General features: G+C 47.6%; 1 protein-coding gene across 43 annotated transcripts in view; it reads left to right on the top strand.

Annotated features, from left to right (window-relative positions):
- SORBS1 (sorbin and SH3 domain containing 1) overlaps nucleotides 1–23,560 on the top strand; it is a 232,866-nt gene that overhangs the window by 192,395 nt on the left and 16,911 nt on the right. For 22 of the 43 annotated variants that reach the window (XM_040254594.1, XM_040254592.1, XM_040254588.1 and 19 more), the window contains 8 exons: nucleotides 3,957–4,129; nucleotides 6,815–6,900; nucleotides 9,939–10,106; nucleotides 14,024–14,070; nucleotides 15,999–16,113; nucleotides 16,257–16,382; nucleotides 17,997–18,191; nucleotides 19,786–20,562. In XM_040254594.1, the coding sequence (XP_040110528.1) occupies nucleotides 3,957–4,129; nucleotides 6,815–6,900; nucleotides 9,939–10,106; nucleotides 14,024–14,070; nucleotides 15,999–16,113; nucleotides 16,257–16,382; nucleotides 17,997–18,191; nucleotides 19,786–20,562 (1,687 nt within the window). Of the gene's footprint in view, nucleotides 1–3,956; nucleotides 4,130–4,685; nucleotides 6,153–6,814; nucleotides 6,901–9,938; nucleotides 10,107–14,023; nucleotides 14,071–15,998; nucleotides 16,114–16,256; nucleotides 16,383–17,996; nucleotides 18,192–19,785; nucleotides 20,563–23,560 lie in introns of all 43 variants that reach the window. The other 21 variants (XM_040254614.1, XM_040254606.1, XM_040254613.1 and 18 more) reach the window with 2 other exon arrangements.

The following is a 23,560-nucleotide window of genomic DNA, read 5'->3' as shown; positions in this document are numbered from 1 at the left end:
TGACCATAGTGTATATCCCATTTTGAATTTTATTTCCCTGGAGTTGTCAGATCTGTAAGTCAACAGCGTAGATTACTCATTATTTCAGAGAAGGCAATGGCACCCCACTCCAGTACTCTTGCCTAGAAAACCCCATGGATGGAGGAGCTTGGTGGGCTGGAGTCCATGGGGTCACTAAGAGTCGGACACGACTGAGCAACTTCACTTTCACTTTTCACTTTTATGCATTGGTGAAGGAAATGGCAACCCACTCCAGTATTCTTGCCTGGATAATCCCAGGGACAGGGGAGCCTGGTGGGCTGCCGTCTATGGGGTCGTACAGAGTTGGACACTACTGAAGCGACTTAGCAGCAGCAGCACTCATTATTTTCATCATGACTTAGCATTTTGTCACGAATATATTTTTTTTGCCTAGCCGAAGAGCTTTATTTTATTTGGCCAGCAGGTGGCACTCAAGAACAAGCTGCTCTTTCCTCAATGGTGATGGTTTACTAGAGAAATCACTTTTTCCCCTTAATCTGATTTTAGATCAAAACACAAATCATTACGGTAGATTTACATGAGTGATTAGAAACTCCCCTGGGCATTAAGAATGTCATAAATCTATGTGCATGTTGGCATTTAACTCCATTGAATCATTTATTCCACCAATGTGTATTTATTGAACAATGGTGCTAGACACCCGGCATGCAAAGACTCATAAGATAAACTGCCTGGCCTCAAGGAAAAGTGTCATTGGAAAATTACATGATCGTACATGACAATCAGAATGCAGTGTGGTAAATTCAGAGATGGAACCAAGGAAGTGTTTGAGGGGAAAATCAAAGAAAGGTTTTGTCGTGCAGCAGCAAATAAAACGTGAATGACACGGACTTCCCTGGTGGTTCAGTGGCTAAAACTTGATGCTCCCAATGCAGGAGACCTGGCGTCAATCCCTGGTCAGGGAACTGGATCCCACACACACAACTGAGTTCACCTGTGGCAACTAAGATCCTACATGCTGCAACTAAGGCCCAGCACAGCCAAATAGATACAAGTTTTAAAAATATTGTAAAAAAGTGAATGACAGTAGCATTATATTATAAATACAAAAAATTTTTTTCATGCAGTACTCTAAGATTGTCTGAAAGTGAAAGCCAAGTCTGACTCTTTGTGATCCCATGGACTGTGTAGTCCATGTAATTCTCAGGCCAGAATCTTGGAGTGGGTAGTCTTTCCCTTCTCCAGGAGATCTTACCAACCCAGGGATCAAGCCCAGGTCTCCTGCACTGCAAGCAATTTTTACTAGCTGAGCTAAAAGGGAGGCCCCTAAGATAGTCTAGATTCCCCAAAGTCTAGAGACAGTTTTTTTTTTTTTTTCCCCTGAAAACACTAAATGGTTTTGAACAGTGACTCCATGAGGCAGGAAATCTTTGTTTTGTCCTCTGTTTACTTTTGACCTAGGAGAATGATTGACTTTTAGTAGGTGCTCAGTAAATATTTGTAGAGTGAGTAAAATGAGCAGTGGAATGACAAATTGAGATCTTCTCTAGAAATATCATTGGCAGTGATTTGCAGAGATGACTGGAGGAAGTGAGGACTGGAGACTTGGGCAGTGGCAGTGTATTTCCTGCAGAGGTGTAGTGGAGCAGTCGTGGGCAGTCCCAGAGGGGAAGAGAGCAGAAGGATTCATGTGACTGTGTCCAGGACAGCGAATAAGCAGGGCTTGGGACTACTTAGGTCTGGGGAGGAAAAAGGAGGATGATTCTACTGGCTTTCTGGCTTGGGTGAAGGAAGACGGACAGAGCTAGGTTTGGTTTGGAACAGGCTGGGTTCAAGATGTCTGAGGATCATGCGGTAGGTGATGTGTAGAATATAGCTGAATGTCTGTGTCTGGAGCTCAAAAAAAATATCTGTAAGGATAACGGATCTGAAGGTGGATTTTGTGGACAGTCTCATTACATCTACTAGTTTTGCAGATGAAAGAAACTGAGGCTGAGAGAAACAGACTGTTTCCAAGTTTTTAAAGATAGCAGGTTTGCCTCAGCTGATCACTTTCCTCACGGGAGCCAGGCTGGACCCACAGCCTGCCAGGACCCAACCTGCCTCCTCCAGAGCACGCCTGGTGGCACGTTTGGAAACAGTTGGCCCTGAGATGATTGCTCTGTTCTCTCACTTTATCCTTCAAGTGAGTGTTTTTGTTGAATCCCCCTTGAAGCTCAGCAGTCAGCTCTGTATCTTAGCCAGGGGGTGAGTTCCCCATGCTGTCTCCTTCTGGCTTGTTCTTTCCGAACCAAAAGTGGCTCAACTCAGACTACCAAGGGCTAAGCTTCTTTTTTTTTTTTTGGTCTTATCATATACCATGAAAGATCTTAGTTCCCTGACCAAGGATTGAACCCCAGGCCTCAGCAGTGAAGTCGCCAAGTCTGGATACCAGAAGATTCCTCTGAGCTTCTGAATTTGACTTGTTTTGTTGAGTAATCTGTGGGTGCTAGTCCTGACTGGCCCTTTCTTGATCAGTCTGACTGGTTTCCCCATCCTCTCTGATCTGTTGAAACACAGCAAGATCCAACAACTCTGTGACCATCCACAAATACCTTTACCCCTCTGGTCCTCGGTTTTCCCTTGGAGAAAGTGGGTCAGATGATATGCCTTTCCAACATTAGGAGATCTAATAGAGATGATATATTTTAAAACACTGTTCAAGAGCTTTTAGATATTGTTTTTAAACAAGGAGCCTCTCAGTAGCAGAGTGTACACATCTGGAAAAAGCATGTTGGCTTTGGTATCAGAAGGAAAACAATTGGCTAGAGCAGATCCATTCTGAGAGGTTTCCTGAGTACTGGTTTGTTGTTCTGGTAGAAGCAGGAAAAAATGGTGATAACGGCTGGATAATGGCCAAAGGTGAGGTGGCTGTGGGTAGGGGGTGGGTCCTGATAACTGGTGAGGTAGAGGGGGTGTGAGGTCAGGCAGCTGGTTATGGCTGATAATAAATAAAATATTGGAATGAATCAGTGTTATCAAGCTGTTTATATCTTTCAGCTGAAAAATCCATATTGATACTGGTAAATGGAATTCGGAAGGACAGAAAAGCAGCCTAGGGAGAGCCTGAGTGCTTTTGTGGGAGAAAGGGGGTCACCCCTGATCTGAGTGTGTGTGCACACATGTGTGAGTATGCCCACATGTCAGTGTATCTGTGGGTGAAGGCATAGAAAACTGGAATTAGGGGGAGGGGAGGGTTCAGTGAGTAAGTGCTCTTAATTTTTTCTGTGCCCCACCTCATTCCATAAAGGATTTGTGGTAACTTGCAAAATCACCTAGACTTTGAACAAGATAAATATAAACGAGCGATATAAACAAGTGATAGTTGATACTCCATAATGCATTTCCTAAGGTGTTGATACAGATTTTGAAAGCAATGGATGGAATAAGTGCACAAAGAATGCCAGTTTCCGGTTGCACTTGGTGGCTGATTTTCCTGGAGATTTGCAAGACATCTGGGCAACTACCTTTTGTTGTTCAATTTAATGCTCCATTGGTCAAAGCACTTGTGAGGAACAACCTAGAAAGGTTATGCAGGTGCTGGACTTGAAATGGCCCACTCTGGCTGGCGGCATGTTAGAAGCGCCACTTGTGTGCAGTCGTTGGTCCCCAGAACCCCCTCCTGTCTGACCCCGCTCTGTGCCCAGGCAGTGTTTCTCAGTTATTCTTTTAAAGCACAGATGCAGTCATCTCAGAGCACCTTGCTATTGGGACACAATTCCTGAACATTCTGCGGCCCCGAGGGCCTGCTTTGTCTGTCAAGCTCTGTGGCTAAATAAGAATGCCCTTTAGGAAGGACTGTGCTTGGTGAGGATTCCAGGAGCTATGTTTCCTTATCCTCAGCTGGTAGTGTGCTTTTTAGAAAACTGTTAAAAATACTAACTGCTGTGTTTTTTGTTTTCTTCTTCTCTTTTTAAAAATTTCATTGTTCTCAGTGTATATTCTTCCAACTTCCATGCGGTGAAGAGGGAATCCGATGGGGCTCCCGGGGATCTCACCAGCTTGGAGAATGAGAGGCAGATTTATAAAAGTGTCCTGGAAGGAGGAGACATCCCCCTCCAGGGCCTGAGTGGGCTCAAGCGGCCATCCAGCTCGGCCTCCACTAAAGGTAACGAGGTGTAGCCTGCAAGACTCTGGCCCATCTACAGTGTTATCGGGGTGTCTCTTGGCCATCTGTACCCGTTCCTAGGGTGATGGCAGCGAGAGTAAACCTCCAGCTACTGGGATCAGTGTTGACTTGTTCAGATCCATTTCCAGGCCACTGAGCCCTCCCGGCCCCCTTCCTGAGTTTCTCACCGGCCATTTTTCTTTCTGGTATTAATAGTTCCCTTCCTTTGAATCCCCACCTTGCTCTCTCTGAAGCATCTCTCTCTCTCTCTTTTTTGTTCTGGTTCCCTTTTCTTAGAAATTAGCTGAGCTTTTCCTAATTCTAACAGGGTGGCCATTTTTTGTTGCATCTTTGCACCTGCTTTGCAGCACAGATTATTTTGCTTCCGGACATCGACTGGAAATTAAAACAAAAGAAACCAAAAAAAAAAGAAAAAAAAACACCACCACCAAAACCCTCTGACAAATAAGCATGTTCCCTCTCCCCCTTTTTTTTTTGGTAGCAGCTTTCAGCTTTAACCTAATGGGTCTGTTTATTTTATTCTGCATGCTTCCAGTGGATCGTAAAGGTGGGAATGCTCACATGATTTCTTCATCTTCAGCTCATAGCCGAGTAGTTCACAGTAGCAGTGCGTTAGGCCCTGGGTGTAAGCACAAGAAGCCCCTGTCCGCTGCGAAAGCCTGCATTTCGGAAATCCTACCCTCCAAATTCAAACCCAGGCTCTCTGCTCCCAGCGCTCTCTTGCAGGATCGGAAGAGCATCCTTCTGCCGTCAGAAAAGGCTCAGAGCTGCGAAAATCTTTGTGTCTCGGGTTCTCTGAACGACTCCAGAAGAGGCCTCCCACTGCCAGTGGGGGGCAGCGTGGAAAACCTGCTCATGCGCTCGCGGCGGGACTACGACGGCCGCTCGAGCAGCACGCTGAGCCTGCAGGAGTTCGGCGCTGCTGCCAGGAGGCCCTGTCCACTCTCGAGGAAGGCCGGCCCGCAGTTCACCATGCTCTACCGCGACATGCACCACATCAACCGGGCCGGGCTCTTCCTGGGGTCCGGCTCCTCCTCCAGCGTGCGGGATCTGGCCTCCCACTTCGAGAGGAGCGGCCTGGCGTTGGCCCGCGGCGAGCTGGGCCCCAGCCAGGAGGGCTCGGAGCACATTCCCAAGCACACTGTCTCCTCCCGCATCACAGCTTTCGAGCAGCTGATTCAGCGGTCCCGGTCCATGCCGTCCCTGGATCTGTCCGGCAGGCTAAGCAAGTCCCCTACACCCGTGCTGGCCCGGAGCAGCCTCATGTCCGCCCGCTCGGCCGAGTCCCTCCTGGAGTCAACCAAGCTCCGGCCCCGGGAGGTAGATGGGCTGAGCTCCGGGAGCATCATCTATGCCTCCCCGCCGTGTAGCAGGATGGTGGACTCCGCCTTGGGCTTCCGGGGCCTTGTGCCTTCTGAGCCCCTCTCCGCCTGCTCAGATGAGCTGGACCGCTGCTCCAATGTGTCCAGCGACAGCCGAGAGGGCAGCAGCGGCAGCGTTCACGGGGACTTCCCCAAACACCGCCTCAACAAGTGCAAGGGCACCTGCCCGGCCTCCTACACCCGCTTCACCACCATCCGCAGGCACGAGCAGCAGCAGGCCTCCCGGCGGCCCGACTGGCGCCCGGATCCCCGGGGGGACAAGGGCACGCTCCTCAGGAACATCTACCTAATGAGCCCCCTCCCCTTTCGGTTGAAAAAGCCCCTCCAGCACCCTCTCAGACAGCCTGGCCCCGGGGACTTCTCGGGCCAGAAGCCAGAGCCCCCCAGTCAGCCTCATCGGGACGAACCTCCCTCCGGGGGGAGGCCCTCGGTGCCCAAACGCCTGTCTTCCCGGCTCACCATGGCCCGGCTGAGCCGGATCTCAGAGCCCCCTCAGGAGAGACCCGCGACCCCAGAGCTCTGCCCGCGGGCCTTTAGTAATGGGAACTCTGTGCCGTACTCAGACCAGGGCCTGGACAAGAACAACAACCCCCGCGGGGAACTGGGGGCGCCCCTCGGAGGTGGCCTTCTGTGTGTTTGACCAGTCTCACCTCACCCATCCCTCCATTCTGCTTGCTGTGTTCCTTCCTCCCCTGTGCCCTTGGTGCTCATTTTCTGGTCCGTCCTTTGTTTTCTGTTTGTTTTGCTTGGCAATTAATCATGGCTCGTAGTGGCTGCTCTTCTTTAAAAACAGATTCCCCCATGTCATTTAGACTAACCACCAAACTCTGTTTCGAAAGAAAAATTGGCCGTTTAGCTCATCTGAGAAATTTGTTGATTTGAACTCCTGAACCCCTTGCAGTTCACACCAATCCTGACTCACGCTGAGGTTTTTTGAGAGGCAGCCTCTCTCGGTGGCCCTATGTGTGTGTGTGTGTGAGTGTACAGTGTGTGTCCTCTAAGACCCTGCACGCCTTATTAATAGGGACACCGTTCTAAGACGGTCCTCTCTTTGCTCACTTTTGGCCTCTCGTTAGTTTTCTGTGTATGAAACTAGTTCACAGGTAAATCCAAAAAGCAGGAGGGAGGGGGTTTGGGTTTTTTCCTTCAGAATTTGGATACTGATCACCAAACAACAATGGTAAAATCTTGATATTTATCATGGATGAAAGGTGAAATCTTTTCCCAATCTGGTTTCCCACTAAATCTTTGCCTGTTTTAATTCTGCTTTATTGTTTTGAAGATTCAGAGTCACCAAGGCATTTTATACCAGCTGATTACTTGGAATCCACAGAAGAATTTATTCGGCGGCGTCACGATGATAAAGAGGTAATCGCCACCTTTGAACTCTCTAAGCTCTTGTGCAGACAAAAATATTTAGGGAGGTGACATGACCTAGCAGTTAGCATCAAACATGGGGATTTTCACAGGTGACTTTTTATATGATACAGGCTCGATCACTCCTTTTTTAGTCCACTTCGCCCAAAAGTAGGACTGACTTTTTCAAGACACTAACTTCCAAAGGCCACGTCCAGCCAGTCTGCTGCCCAGGAGGTTCAGAAAGAGGTTGCCCACCTCTGCATTCGGTGCCTCGAAAGGGGAGCACCCTCACCCCCACTTAATTATTCTCCAAGGAAACTCACCCTCTGGTGCACAAAGCACAGTTCATATTGTGAGAAGGATGCAATAGGAGAAAGAGGAAACGGAAAAAGAACAATGACCACGATAAAGACACTTTATAAAAACATTTTGAAGAAGTTGCCTTTAACTCAGAGATACCCCAATAAACAGTGACAGTGCCCCACCCCAAGAACTTCAGGATCAGCCTTTGTCTTGCAGCTGCTGAAACGTGTGCACAGCAGTGACGTGACTGGTGGGGCCAGGAAAGGGGCACATTCTCTTGGGATTTAGGAAGAGGTGGTTCTGTATATCAGCTAAATGGGTAGAATCACAAGCTGCTGTTGTGATGAAGTGTTAGCACAAGACATGCTTTCTAGACTTCACATTCCCAGAAGAAAGGGTCCTGTTGATTAAACAAGCTCTGAGGACCGTTTTCCTGCAGTGAAAAGACGGAAGAATTGTTTCGAGGCTGGTGGCAGTAGGGGAAGGTGGTCATGTGTACACAACTCTGTCCTCTTCCCTGTAAAGTCCAAAGCCCTTTTCCTATGTTCTGTTTCGTTGGGGTGGTTTCAGAGTCTAAGGGGATTTTTATTAAGAATTTAGGGTCGGGCTGACATTGAAGAGAGCTGGAGGGTAACAGTCATGCTGTCAGCTGGAGAGACAAAGGACAAAAAAGACCACAGTTCTGCCCTTCTCCGGGCACCATACAGATAGCACTCAGTAAGACATTTGCACCTGTCTGTGAAAAGATACTCAAGAAAGCATTTGATGGACAGAATTATTTGTGATAACAATGTGAAAATGTCACAATGCATGTCCATCAGGCCACAGAACAGACTTCTCTTTGTCACTGTCGCTGAGATATGAGATTCCACTTATTGATACCTGGCCTGCTGTGATGAAGGGAGGTGACATTCCGTTTCAGGAGTATAAACCCTAGCATCCAACATGGGAGGTTTTGTGATAGAATTCTCACCTACCATGTGGGAGGCAGGTTTTTCTTTGCTGATATAGTGATTCAGAGGATGAGCACCTTGTTTCCTGAATATACTGGCTCACAGATCCTGGTGTCCTTATACCTGGTTTTTGGCTTATATGTTTATGGAAATGATGGATTTACTGAGGTCACATTCAAGCTGGGAGGGGAGCTCTGCCCCATTTGCACTCACTCATATTATTATTAGGCCACGCCATGCGGCATGTGGAATCTTAGTTCCCCATCCAGGAATGGCTTGTGCCCCCTGCATTGGGAGCATGGCGTCTTAACCACTAGACTGCCAGGAAAGTCCCACAAGTGGCTTATTATTAACATTGATGATAATACAATTCAGAAAACAACAACCTGTCAGTCCTGGAAGGGACATTGGTGGTCATCCAGCCAATTCCCTTGTTTTATCCAGGAAAGGACTGCCATAGGGTACTGGCTAGCCCTGGACCACATAGAAAGTTACCTTGTAACAGAGGCAGGGCTGGAAACCAGGGCCCTATGGTGTTTCACAAAGCACTTTCTCATGTCTTTTCTCACTGAATCTTTACCACAACTTAACCTGCGCACTGGAAATCCCATAGCTATTTGACAAGTTACTGCTTTATCATTGGTAGACCCTGGAGAAGAATAGAAAGATGGGCCCACCCTCCTTTGGAGCTAGGTGTCACTTAAGGCATTTCACTACCTACTAGGAGAAGGCTAATGCTTTACTGAGAATGCTCAAAGTGATCAGTTCTAATTAATGCCTTCCTGCAAGCAGTATTAATTCTGGAAATGCATTAATGAATGCATTAATGAATAATTCTGGGATTGGTTTAGAATAAGAAAACATTAAAATTCTCTTCTGTAGGGTCCTTTCAGTAGTCAGTGAGGACATTTAGTTAAATGTAATATTGTCTACTTATTTTAAAAGGCCTTTAAAAATAGAAATGAATGACTGTTTCCTTAATTTAGGAGAGAATATTTCTTCTAAACTCAGGTACCTTATTCTTAGTTTATCTCCTATATGTATAGTCTATAGCACTCCCTTAAACTCAGCTTCATTTCTCTAAGGAAGAAGTAGTTGAGTAAAAAGTACATTAGGATACTAAATGATGCTTTCTGTCCATCACATAAATAGGTTTTGGTGCACATGCTGAAGCCTCCTAAAATTGTACTCAGAGGAGGGGTTGGCTGGCCTAGGAGGAAGGGTGCCATATTTTCTGAAATGGGTATTTCTACTCTCTTGAGCGTATTCAGTTAGTAGCAATAGGAAGCACAAAATGACCTGCTTGCCAGAGAACCCCTTAGTAAAAGCCCACAGCAGTTTTAACAGGCCAGATGTGGGCAGGAGGAAGAGCCCGCCCTGGTTCTACTGTGGGAATACGTTATGGGAGCTCATCACTGGCTAAGTGAGGTAAGGATAGCACTTCCGGCCTCCTGCTCCATGCTCATGAATGCTCCAGAAGGATCCCTGGATGATATGGCCTTGGCTGCCTTGTATCTGGAGGCAGGACGCTGTCAGCTGAGCTGATGGATAGTCTGCAGACAGTGTAACCACATGGGACCAGCCTTCAGTGCTGCCTAGATTTCTTCTGCAGTGCCAGCTCCTCCCTACACAGAGCACACAGGGGGTGGTTACAGTGGGAACATAAAGCCCCTCCAACATCTGTTTCCTCTCTATTGACCCAGCACCTTTTTCCTTAGTTGTTTTTGTTGGCAGTTTTCCAATGCCCTGGACCAGATGATTCACTGCCCATTTTATGCAATTTCATGGCAGAAACTTTTAGCGGACCAGAGACGACTTAAACGCGAGCAAGAAGAAGCCGATATCGCAGCTCGACGCCACACGGGCGTCATTCCAACGCACCATCAATTTATCACTAATGAGCGCTTTGGGGACCTCCTCAATATAGACGATACGGCAAAAAGGAAAACTGGGTCAGAGGTCTGTTTTGGTCACCTCGATTTGCTGCTTGACCCAAAGCAATATTTGCCTCCCCTCAGCATTGCCCTCTGTAGGCCACAGTAGTTCTCCAAGCAGCGTCTGTCGTCCTGGCTTCCCTTAGGCTTGCTTTGGCTCTTCTCTGGCTGCTCGGAGGACATGATTCCCGTTATGTCCTGTGCTCTGTATGTCCAAGCATGCCTGGCTGCGGGACTGGGATCCACTGGTGCACACTCCGAATGCATGCCTTAGCGCATCGGCTGCCTTCATGAGTCCCGTCTCCTCCATCCGCATTTTACCATGATACTGCGTTGCCTGTGCGTCCTGCTTAGAAACCTGTACCTTAGTTCATATGCATTAGTGGCCATGGTGTGGACAATTACAAGCTGCTTCTTGGAAGAGATGGTTTAGTGAAACTTGTATCACATGCAGTACTGATATAATTGAAGTGTTCAAGAGAACTGAAACCTCACTGAGGAATTTTGAAAGCCAGAGAGTTTTGCAGTTAGGGCAAGCCATGGAGGGTAAGAACTCTCTGAGAGCCATTTCCTCCATTCCCTTAATTTGGACATTTCTCAGCTGAGATTACGAAACTTAATATTATACAAGGAACAAAGAGGCACCAGCTTTTCCAGTGATATTATCTGGACCTTGGCCTCCTGTGCAAAGGTCAGCATGTTGGAATTCTCATGCCGGCCAAACGCTGCATTTTGTGTTAGTTTGTTTTGCCACGTGACCCTTAAGTAGCCCTGCCTAAGATTAGCTCCTTTTGGGGAAGTGTGTATGTCTGGGGCTTGGGGGGTGGGGGTGGAGGAACAGGGGAGTGACACCAAAGTATTTCCAGTTGTATAATCGTTCAGTGTAACCGCTGATTCATATTCATGTCTCTGTCTTTCGAGTGACAGAGACACCACTGGTTATTCTTCAAATGGTTTGGGTTTTTTTTTTTTTTTTTTTAAAGGAATAGAAGGTGACTGTGACAGAGAAGAAGGGAACCAGGTGAAAAGGAAAGCTGGAGAGGGGAAAGTGGCTCTAAGGTGATAGAGAAAAATAAAATGTAATTTTAAAAAAGGCAGAAGTTATCAAGAGTAACTCAGATGCAAGGAAAAGACAGCTCCCAGCCCTCAGCATTCTAGTTCCTCCATACTACTCTGCTCTGAAGGTTCTGGAGATGGGTTATGCTTGTTCCCGGACCTACCTGGTTGTGAGTGATGGGGGAGATGGGAGCATGCAGAGGCGACCTAGGGCTGCCTACTCCTTGTAGATAACACGTGCAAATGAAGTGCAACCAGGGCACAGTAACCATAGACAGAGGCAGGTGAGCTCTGCCTAACCCACCTTGCATCCCTTCTAGAGCAGAGGTTCTCAAACTTGAGAGCGTCAGAATCCCCTCAAGGCTTGTTAAAATACAGGTTGCTGGTCCCCATCCACCAAGTTTCTGATTCTGGGAATTTGCATTTTTGAGCAGTTCAGGGTCTGCATGTTGAGAATCCCTGCCCTAGATGCTGACTGATAGACGTCGGAAGACAAAGACCAATGAGTTCCAGACCCTGTAGATGTACTTCTGTCCCATTACCATTGTGTCCCAGTGTACTAGGCTGTGTAGATGAACTCTGTCCCATTCAGTAGAGTTTGGGTGACCACTAATCCTGTCCAGGACCCGATGAAGGGACAGAAACAAGACTCAGACTGTGCTCTTGGGAAGCGGGCAGTCTAGTGGAAGAGGCACCCTTGGAACAGTTACCTCTGTTGTAGTAAGTAACACGATGCCTTGGGAACCAGAGGAGGAAAAGATAGATTCAGCCTCAAGGGGATGGAGGAAGATAAAGAGGGAAATGATGCTTTATATAGGCAATGATGACTTATATCTTATGTTTGATGGAATCAGTGTTTCTCAGTCTTAAATAACGTATGGGTTCCCTTTAAAGACAAATTTTCACCAACCCAACTGTGTTGACCTAAGCCAATTTACAGATTAAATAGTAAACTATACACCTATACAGTTTTTATTTGATAATTATTAATTTAATTGAGAGCTGGTTAATATTCATGTCTCAATCTTTTGAGTGACAGAAGGTACCACTGACTGTTCCTCACGTGGCTTGGGTTTTACTAATTTAATTGATAGTTGATATAATTTCCCTGAACTCAGTTGTCACTCAGAGTATGAATATCATGCTCTTTGGGTATAAATATGTTTTTAATTTCACACAGCCCTGCAGTTGGCTGTCATGAGGTAACCAGCACCCCCCCACACACACTTTTAAAAATTGAAACCACTGTGACATTTGTGTCCTTAAAATGTTGGTATTGAACTTCTCTGTGAACTTGTCATTTGTAAATAACTCCATGATTGTTCTCTTCTTATTTGCTTACAGTGGTTAAATTATGCTCTTTAGTCATAACAGATACAGATGCAGACATTGAAATTCTGACATTGATTCTAAGGTTGGCATTTAGCTGAATTCTAGTATGTATCGGAGATAGACAGAAACAGCACATGAAAATGCAAAAATAAAAAATTCCTGCAGAGAATTCCTGGCCTTAAAGAAGGTCCCTATAAGACCCCAGCTCGAGGAGCCTGATAATATGGGAGTATTTCACTGAGGGATCAGGATCTAAAACTAAGTTTGATGAAGCTTCTGAAAGTGATTTTTTTCTCACCTATATTCCCCTCTGCTTTGTCCATGCCTTCTAATATTGAAGTAGGAAGTACTAACTTAATTTTCATCACATTGTTTCCCTAGACCAAAAAGTCGTAGCATTTGAGTAGGTTGGAGCTGCTCATGGCTGGGGCAGCTATGCACAGCTTGCTCACTTGATTTCTCCCCTCTGTCTTTCTTTAAAAAAAAAAAAAAAAAAAGTACTTTTAGTGGTGGGAAAGAAAGATGTGCAAATAAACATGGTAAGTAAAGAAGAACCTTTTCCTCTTTTTGCTGGAATTGGTGATGAAGAAATTCCAGACAAAGAAGGGTGTCGAGACAAGATGCAGCAAATCGACTTGCCTGACTGGGACAGGAAGAGTGTCCTAGGAGATAAGGCAGTTAGGTATGAGTGGGGAGAAATTACCCAGAGACCTTAACCCACCTCAGGCATTGAGAGTTGACCTGAAGGACAGTTGAGAGACTCAGCCAACTTCAGGGTGAGGCAGTGATGTGATGGAGGCATTTGAGGAATGTTATTTGTGCCTCTGAGTGACAGCAGATTAGAGCAAAGAGAACTGAAGTCAAAGGAAGCTTTGTGCCTGTGGGGACCAGAGGTCGAACCTGAGAGGGGTTGTGGAGGGGACGGAGGGAGAGTTGGCGTGACTTAATGACAGGCTTGATGAGAAAGTGGAGGCGGGGCTGCGGACGACTTCCAGGCCTGGGAGACTAGGAGGAGAGGGCTCCCCAACAAGAATGGGAGCCTTTGAGGAAGAGCATGAGCTCAGGGCTCGTATATCTGGCTTTTTGGATGATTTCACAGGCGTTGAGAAATATATGGAGTTGGAGGTGATGTGAGAAGTCAATCAGGGTTCATCTACTTGCAGGGCATAATTTAAGTCATGCAAACAGAATGTGTTCCCCAAAGAGGAAGACAGTAGATAAGGAATGTCTCAGGACTTCCAGCTGGTTTTTTGTTTGTTTTTTTTAATAATGGTATCAGCTTTGAGAACCAGCATTTCAGCTTTAGGACTTTTCTAACCATCTTTTCCCCAAATCTGGCCCTCCGTAGGGAGATCCTCGCGCGTGGCATAGCTGACTGAATATTCATCTAGTGCTCTGCTAAGGTCAGACAAGTGGAATTCTACCCATATTTCAATACCAGAGTAAACTGGTTAGGGTGGATTTTTCTGCTTTGCTTTCTGAAACTTGTAAACATGTGTTCTTTTCATTGTACATGAATTGCGATTTTAACTTGTCATTGTTTCTTGTGTTTAGATGAGACCTGCCAGAGCCAAGTTTGACTTTAAAGCTCAGACACTAAAGTAAGTGCCATTTATCCACCTTGTTTCTTTTGGGGACAGGGTGCCTTCCTCCTGACCCTGTGCTTTCATTGTACCATGTTGCCTCCCCAAAAAACTTAATAATAACACTTTTTAAAGAGAAAATGAGAGATCCATAGACTTGAATATGTTAAACACCTCCAGTCACTGGGTTCTCTTTTCCCCCATAAATGTTACTCAAAAAAGTGTTCTGTGGAAGCACTTGATTCAACCAAGTTAAATAGATTTCTGTCCCACAGGACTTCCTCCAGGGTGCCAGGGTGCTGAAGTGCGTGATGAGTCTCCAGAAAAGATCTAAAGTGTATCACATTATCATTTTGCAAATCTTACTATCAGACCTTGCCGCTGGTTCCTTGAGGATGGGGTGTGGTCCATGGAGCAAGAAGGAGGCATCCTCAGCCCCCAACGATACATGAGCTCTCAGCCTCTCAGGAGTGTCCCCCTCCTCCTTGCTTACCTGATGTGGCAGTATTGTGGGGGGTGGGATCACAGCTCCCACCCACCTCCATACCTGCGATCACTTAGAGTAGCAGAGTTTAGAAGCTGTAGCTTTCCAGCAGGGGTGGGTATTCTGGGGATTCTGCTCATCCGTGTGTCCATAGTTGAGGGTAAACGGAGGGGGGAAATTCAGAACTCCCCTGAGAAGGGCTATGGCAAAAAACTGACGAAAGACATTCTTTTTGCTAGAGACAAACGCCCTGGATTCCCTTCACAGGCCTCTCTAGGTTTAGAATCCTGCCTGCTGGTGCGAGACCCACACAGGCAGCCTTATTCTTTGATCCAGCACAGGGCTGACTCTATGTGAGGTTTTCTGGACGTGCCCCCGTTGTCTAGCCAGTACTTTATGTGCCTGGCACACCACAAAGCAGGCACACCCCCTCCACACTGCAGTCAGAGACCTGTCTTTCCATGCTGTTTGTTTGACGCAGGTGGAAAAGATCAGGTCATTTTTTCTAATTCAAGAAAATTTCAAGTTGCAGTTTTTGTTTTGCTTAAAATCTATCTATTATCTTTCTGTCTCACTTTTAAAAATGGAGTCCTGGCTAGAGATTAACATATTATTGAGGCAAACAAAGGGATGTATATGGAAAAGTTGAAAATGGGCATAAGGAGGGAAAATCCACTTTTCTTTCCAAGATCCCTTTTCTGTGTTGAAAAGGAAGTGAACTAACATTTACTGACTGTTAACTATATCACAGGCACCAGGCTATGTCTTCTATTTGTAGTTTGTTGCTGATTTCTCCAAAAACTCTGAGTTAGCTCCTATTTTCAGATAAAGTATTGGGTTGGCCAGAAACCCAATAGTCATTTGGGCTTTTCCATAAAATGTTTCTTGGCTTCCCTCGTGGCTCAACTGGTAAGGAATCCGCCTGCAATGCAGGAGACCTGGGTTCAATCCCTGGGTTGGTAAGATCCCCAGAGAAGGGAAAGGCTACCCACTCCAGTATTCTGGCCCAAAGAAATCCATGGACTGTATAGTCCATGGGATCACAAAGAGTCGGACACGACTGAGAGACTTTCACACACACACATAAGATGTTTCTGGCCAACTCAACGTCTCAGAGGAATTAAGTATCTTGCCCAAGGTACCAGGGCTAGCAAATGAAATAACTGGGTTTTGAACCCAGATCTGCCTGATTTCAGAGCCTTTCTACCGCATGATGCTAGAAGAGTGTATGTATGTATGGATGGATGGATAATGAGATTGGCGGATGGATGGATAATGAAATGAGTGGGTGGGTGGATGGCTAAACGGATAGAATGATAAAAGGGTATCAGGATGTCACAAATACTGATGTAACTTGCCCCCTTTGACCTCACTCAGAGTCTTCTTTTTGCTAAAACACCAAGCATCTCAGTCTTACACTCATTGGAACATCTCCTGAAATGCCGTGACCCTCTGTCCACAGGGAGCTTCCTCTGCAGAAGGGAGACATCGTTTACATTTATAAGCAAATCGATCAGAACTGGTACGAAGGAGAGCATCACGGCCGGGTGGGGATCTTCCCCCGCACCTACATCGAGGTACCCTGGCTCTGTCTCTTTCTCAGGAAAAACCCAGACATGCCCAGAGCACCATTTATCTAACCTGTGTTTTGTTTCCTCATTTCCTTGCCTTCTGCTCTTTTCTGTTCTCCTTTGCCTCTTCCCCCCCCCCCCTTTCTTAGCTTCTTCCTCCTGCTGAGAAGGCTCAACCCAAAAAACTGACACCAGTACAGGTTCTGGAATACGGTGAAGCCATCGCCAAGTTTAATTTTAATGGTGATACCCAAGTAGAGATGTCCTTCAGAAAGGTAAGCTGCCCTCTCATACTGCACCAGGGGACTCCCCACTTGGGAGGTGTTGTCGTTGGGATGGGGTATTGCGGTGCTGGCCAGTCGGGTGGGGCTGTTGCACACCCAAGAGCTGTGCCCTGTGAAGAATTGCATTGAAGGTAATTGGGGGATTTCTACAGTGAAGTCTTAAAGAACAGACCATACATTGAGTTTACTGATGAAAGGTAATATTTCTGAAATCATAGACCCACCTCTTTCGTAAACTGTATTCAGTGTTTATTGAGTACCTAGTAATGTGAGAAGCGCTATGTTGCCAGCTAGGTTATACAACATTAATGTGGAGAAGGGGACGTCCTAGGACACCAGAAGTCTGAAAAACTTTGAAGCCAAGAGTCATAGGTTATCAGGCATGCAGCTTTTGGGGAGTTAAATAATTTTTCAGAGCTGTGATTTCCTCCTATGCTAAGTGAAGATAAATGGCCCTCTCCCTGAGCCACCATGAGCAGATTAAATGAAGCAGCCTCAGGGAAGCCCCCAGTGTGACACAGGGCACTTAGTTGGCCCTCCGCGAGCAGGAGATGACAATGTTATCATTGCCTTCAAGGTGGTTGTACTTATTTTGAACACAATTAAGCCAGGCAGAGACACTGTTCTTTCCAGGAATTCAGAAACTCTGTATATGTCAAAATTCTCTGGCTGGCGGAAGGTACTAAAGTTAAGAATTTTACTGAGGGTTGAGGGAGGTGAGGTATGCCTTGAAAAAAGATGAACCACGTTATAGAAAAGAGAAACAGTGGAAGCAACCTAGTTGCCCTACATCAGGAGACCAATAATTAAACCATTAGATGTATGTACAATCGAATACCTGCAGTGGGCCATTAAGCTGTGCACCAGTAGGAAAAACAGAATTATATTTCTTGATAAAGAAGGATGTGTACTGTATGTTATTCTGTACCAAAAAAGCAAATACAAAAGGGAATACAGTGCATATTGTTTTTATAAGAAAAAATATATGCAAGTCTAATTCACATGGAATTATCTGTACCAAAATATTACCAGTGGTGACCCTCAAGTGATAATATTATGGGTAGTGATTATTTTGTGCCTTACATTTATGTTTTAATTTTCCTATAATGATACAGGAAAAATACAATTATATTAAAAAAGAAAAAGAATCTCAAAACCTTTGCCTTAAAGAAGAAGATTGCATATCTGTCTGTTTGGCATTAAGCAAGTCCAAACCACTAGATTTGGGGAATTCCCTGGTGGTTCAGTGGTTAGGACTATGCTGTCACTGCCAAGGGTCCAGATTCAGTCTCCATTCAGGGAACTATTTTCTACAAGCTTTGTGATGCAGCCAAAAAAGAAAAGACATTACATTTTCCTGTTAGCTTGGGGGAATGTCTTCTTTAGCGAAATATGTAAAGATCCAGCTTAACAGACTCCCAGCAGTTCTAACTGCTGTTAGCATCTCCATCTCTGTGATGATTAATTTCATCCAGGATGAGCATGGAAGGTTTTTCTGATCGAAGACTGTGACAAGTAATGCAGGAGAGCACAGGGTACAGGCAGGGGCCTCAGACGTGCTGAGGTCTGCTAGGGCAAGGACCACTGCCTCACCGTGTCTTGCAGGGCGAGAGGATCACACTGCTTCGACAGGTGGACGAGAACTGGTACGAAGGGAGGATCCCAGGCACGTCCCGGCAAGGCATCTTCCCCATCACCTATGTGGATGTGATCAAACGGCCACTGGTGAAAAATCCCACAGATTACATCGACCTGCCTTTCTCCTCTTCCCCAAGTCGTAGCTCCACTGCAAGCCCTCAGGTACTTAAGCTTCTCGTCACTGGTTTTCACACTCAGCACGACAAGTCTAAGTGCTAATGGTACACAGCCCCTCTGGGGTGGGTCTGCAGCAGTGCAGAGAGTATGCATCCCAGGGTTTGTTTTCATGTGTACAATGGCATTTTTCAAGAATTTGCTGAGAGAAATATTATCTGAGGGAAAAGGAAGCACTTAGGGTGATTGCTCTGGGGACAAGATGATTAGGGAGAGAAATAATTGTCATTATCAGATGGTCCAAAACTCTGTTCTGGCAGCATCCCATGTTGACCAAAGCTGGTTGTCTGGGTACCGCCGCTGTCCCATACATACCATGGCCAGGATGGTTCTCTTAGTCATCTTACTGGTCAAGATTGGCCTGCAGAACACAAAGACTGAAAGAATTTCACGTCCTCATTCTCAGACACATAGACCAGATTCACAGTACTCGTTGCAGTCAAGAACCGGGTTGCAAAAGGAATTTACAGCATCTCTGTCTATACTAGGCTGAAAGGAAGTAGATTTATAAGCATAACATGGTCTTTGCTTCCTAAACATTAATTATGAACAAACTTATTTTAAACTATAAATTATTTCAAACCCATCCCCACTGTCCAAAGCCAAGGAAAAAAACTAAACCTTGGGTTCAGGAGAGGCACAGTGGGGTGACTTCTGTGAAAGAATGACCATAAGTGGTAAGTTACAGGGAGGATGGTCAGGGGAACAGGAGCAGGACCCGGGGGCCGCGGATGACACTTGGAGGGGGCCTCTTTTCTCTCATTGTCCTCTCTCACTTGCCATTGCTGATCCCAGGAGATGGTTCTTGGCTGAGAGCATGAGGCTGACCCAAGGATTCTTTGCACGGCGAGATCTAGATCCCGTGACCTCCCAGGGAGAGAGTGTGAGCCGGGCATAGGGCATTCTGCTTCGTCACAGCATGAGGAACACAGCTAGATTTTACGCTTGACTGTAGCCAAGTGCAACCATGAAACAAGATGGCTACACTGCTCCTACACCTCTCTGGAAGGCTCTTCACTGAGCCCCCTAGAGAGAATAAATGCCCAAGAAGGGCCAGAGTGGTGGCAGACCTTTTTAATCTCTCTTTACTCAAGTATAGTTGACGTACACTGTTATATTCGTCTCAGTGTACAACATAGTGGTTCAGGAGGCCACCTTTCTCTCCTCATGGCTCCGGGTCAGGGTTCATTGCAGAGGCAATCGGATGGGGTGGGGGTAGGGAGCTCCCAGTGTGTCCCTTTAAATCTGATTCTGCAGACCAGCCGGCAGCATCTGTTCCTATCCTGATGGGACCCTTTCTCTCGTCTCCATGCCACCTGCTTCTCCATTCTGCCCCTCCTGCACACACCCGTGCATTCACATGCACTCACCCGCATCCACACGCACGCACCCGCGTCCGCATCCAGGTTCTCTCCCCGCCCGACCAGACGATTTCCTTTCTGGACTCCAGCGTGCCCTGCTCATCCTGTCCATTTCGGTCCTCTCCGGACATCCCATGCGATTATTTTCCTCCTTTATTCTCTGTGCTGACACTTGTGTCTTTTACTTCTTTTGTTTTCTTCTCTCTCCTTCTCTTTTGAAGTTTCCCAGTCACAGCAAGCTCCTCATGCCAGCCCCCTCATCTCTGCCCCACCCCCGCCGAGCCCTGTCCCCGGAGATGCATGCTGTCACCTCTGAGTGGATCTCGTTGACTGTAGGGGTCCCGAGCAGGCGTCCTCTGGCCCTGACCCCACCCTTGCCTCCCCTGCCCGAGGCTTCTATCTACAGCAGTGATCCCCTGGCCTTGTTCGCAAGGCCCAGCTCCTCGCTGCCCCTCAACCTTCCCCATTCGGGGTGGTCGGACCGGTCCACCCCATACTCAGTGGTCTCCCCGCTGGCCCTGCCGCCTCCGCACAAAGCCCACTCCCCAGTGCCCGGGGCCCAGGCCTCCTTCCACGTCAATGGAGACAGTGGTACCTATGTGCCATCTCCGGAGGTCCTCCAGGATAGCTTCTCCCAGCCGTGGCTTGGGCGATCTGACAGGGTCATCTCGGAGCTTAGCGACGCCTTTAGCAGCCAGGGTAAGCGGCAGCCATGGCGAGATGGAAATGGAGCGCGTGAGAGGAAAGCAGAGAGGGAGGCGGGTGAGAGATGCCCAGGTGGACCCGCCATCTCTAAGAAGAGCTGCTTGAGGCCGTCAGACGTGGTCAGGTGCCTGAGCACGGAACAGAGACTCACAGAGCTCCACACCCCAGAGGAGAGCCGGCCCCGCCAGCAGCCCCCGGGGGGCCCTTTCTCGGGAAGGGAGGCTGAGCGCTCAGAGCTGCAGAGAGGTGGTGAGCCGGCCGAGAGGAAGGCCGCTCGGACGGGTGCGAGCCAGGTAGGCCTGCAGCATGACCGTGTGTGCTCGGGCGTCTCGGGCAGCGGGGCGGCCTCACCCACAGCCGAGTGGACGCCCACAAGACCCGTTTGCTTGTTTGGAAACAAAGATACGACCCAGGAGGGAATGGAGGGGTCATCCATTAGGTTGTCAGGGCTGAAACAGCTGGAGGCCTGGGACAGTCTGTATTCTAGCCTCTCGAAGTGATTCCAAAGTAAGCCACACTGTTGGGTACCTCCTGGCCTGGTGCGAAAACTCGCAAGAAGGCAGGCCTTCCTCCTGGCCCAGTCGCACCGGGGAGAGGACCCTCGGTTTGCTCTAACAGCTGAGAACACCAGGCTTCAGTTTGGCTCCGTGTGGTTTGGTTGTGTGCTGCGCTGTGTTTCCATAACCCCTGGCGCTTTGCCTGCCGGTGCTTCGCCCCGCTGGGTCTCTGTCCTGTCTTGTGTTTGTGTGGGAGCTGAGCTGCTCGCTGATGGGCACATATGTTTTGGTTTTGGGGGGATCGACCCAGTGCTGGGATCCTTGAAGGACAGGCGAGGTTTTTAGGCAACCGTCCCATTTTCTCTCTGGGACAACTACAGAGATTTTGGGGTTTGGACCGAGGTGGCCCTAGGATGTTTTGAGGGCTTAGAAATTGGGGGCAGGTGGTGGGGAGGTGAACATGGCAATTAGATCATAGTTCTAATACTGGCTATGTTGTTTAATACCCCGGAATACAGAGCCTTTGGGCAGCTTCTCCAAAGTAGCCGAGTCAGAATGCCTGCTCTCCTCTACCCTCTAGTGATTTGGAATTGAGTTACTTTCCCCTTCTCAGCCTCAGTTTCCTCATCTGTAAAATGGAGATAACAACTACCTCACAGTCTGGTTGAGAGGATTTCACGAATTGATGCATGTTAAGTGCTAAGCATAGGGGCTGGGAATGGAACACATCAGCACTTGATAAATGGAAGCTCTCCACCTTGGAGCTTCTAGAGCTGAGAACATTCTAGAATGTCTTTTGAACCAAATGGAATTCTTAAAGATGTCTCCAAGCCATTTATTATCTACTGTGCACAATGCCCGTGGTAGATGATGATGTTTAATCTCAGTTTCCCTTTAAAGTGTCATTTACTCAACAGATCCTCATTTGAGGCTTGTAGACACCTACCTCTGGGCAAGATACAGGGTTTCCTATTCTGCCTTTGAGGAGCCTTGTGCTTTAGGGAGACTGGCACACACAGCTGCAGAGGTTTGCCTAAAGGCTGCAGGAGCCTGCGGCCTGAAGCACAGATTTGGCCACACCTGCGGCCCCAGCCTGATGATGGGAAGTGGAGCGTCACTGCTGCAGGGAAGGACTGTGTGTGATAATGGTCAGTAGTCAGGCTCTACCTCCCGACTGGCTTTCTGCTGTCCAAAGTAGGAGTCGAATTTGTCTCTCACTCACAGGACAGTGTAAGGATTAAAGGAGGTAGGTGTGGTGCCTGGCAGGCGGGAAGACTCCCTGAAGCAGGATGTTGCTCCAGCTCTGAGGCCAGTGCTGAGGAAATAGCCATACCTGGGGAAGGCTTTGCCTGGGCAGGTGTTCCTGGAAGGCATGTTCTTTGAGGAGAGAAGGGTGTGTCCAGTCAAGGAAAGAAATAATTTGCTGGGGGAGAGGCGGTGAAGTGACTGATGGAAAAGAAGTCAATTTCTCAACACAGGAACAGTTCTGGAAAGGTTCTAAGTCAGCCCTCGGGGCCTGGAGACCTCCTTGTGGTTGGTGGTGAGTCATTGCGGCCCAGTGCCAGGACCCAGTGTACACAGGAAGCACACACGGTGCTTGGAGGAGGCTGGGGGTGCACACTTCCCACTTCCTAACTAGGAGAGGAGGCGGCATGCTGGCAATACAGAAAGCCAAGCTTGTTGAAAACTGGTTTTCATTTCCTGATGGGCCTCCAGACCCCAGGTGCAGCCCTTCCCATGCCCTCCCTCCTGCTCTCCCGGCAAAAAGCTGGGCCTTGGCCTTGCTCCATGTTGAGAGCCGGGGGGTTATGTGAAAATGGCTGCTGCCCACCCACTCCCTCACCAGCTCCTTCACCTTCCCCTCCTAGGACTGGGACCGGAAGTCAGCTTGGGAAATGAGGTCCTTCCAAGGAAGCTTTCTGCCTCTCTTGAGGCCCTCTTAGGCTGACAGAGCCCAAGTTGGGAAGGGCTTGAATGACAGGTATTCTCTCGTGACCCAGTGACCTCAGTCTGTGTCACTTATTTGAACAAATGCATTCCAGACCTGCTTGTATTATCAGAAAAACTGTCAGCTGCTCTTGTTCTTGCTGGGGGCGAGGAGCCGAACCAATAATTCAACTTTATTATCAGTGTTGGGAACCTAGGTAGATATTCTGATCTATAAGTGAAGGGAATCTAACCAGAGAGCAAGAAAAGACAGTCGGAAGTGTTTTGACCATTTCCTCTTTTATTTGAGTGTCTAGGATGTTCCGGGCACTGTGCGAAGTGCTGCAAAAGGCCAAGAGGGGTGAGCACCTTCAGGGGCCCCCCTGCTCTCAGGAAAGTCTCTCCTCCTTCCTGGGCTTAGAAGGCCTCATGGAACTGGCTGTTTTGACAGCTAAGCCAGCCTCACCCTCCCAAGTCCCCCCTGCTTGTGCGTCTGGAAAATTTCCACCCGTCCTTTACTTCTCCACTCCTTCCCGGAAGCCTTTCCTGCCCACTTCCCCCTCCGCCTGCAAGATTAGATTAAGTGCTGGACTTCGTGCTTTCGCAGCCCCCAGCACCTGATCTCAGGGGCACTTATCACCTCTGTTGTATTTGTCCCTTTGTCTGTCACCGTCAGAGTGCAGGGACCAGGACACCTGATAGGAGGAAGGTGCTCAACAAGTATTTGTTGAGTGAAAGCAGAGATACAGTATGAGTGACCCCAAGTAATGGAGCGTAGGTCTCTATTGGGGGATAAGACATGTTCACAAAAATACGTATAAGGTAGACCAGGAAGGAGGGTCACAAACAGTTTCCTTGGGGAGTTCAA

This window comes from Oryx dammah, unplaced genomic scaffold (genome assembly GCF_014754425.2).
Source record: "Oryx dammah isolate SB20612 unplaced genomic scaffold, SCBI_Odam_1.1 HiC_scaffold_14, whole genome shotgun sequence".
Lineage (NCBI taxonomy): Eukaryota > Metazoa > Chordata > Mammalia > Artiodactyla > Bovidae > Oryx > Oryx dammah.
Note: the sequence above shows the minus strand (reverse complement) of the source record. Positions and strands in the feature narration are given on the sequence as shown.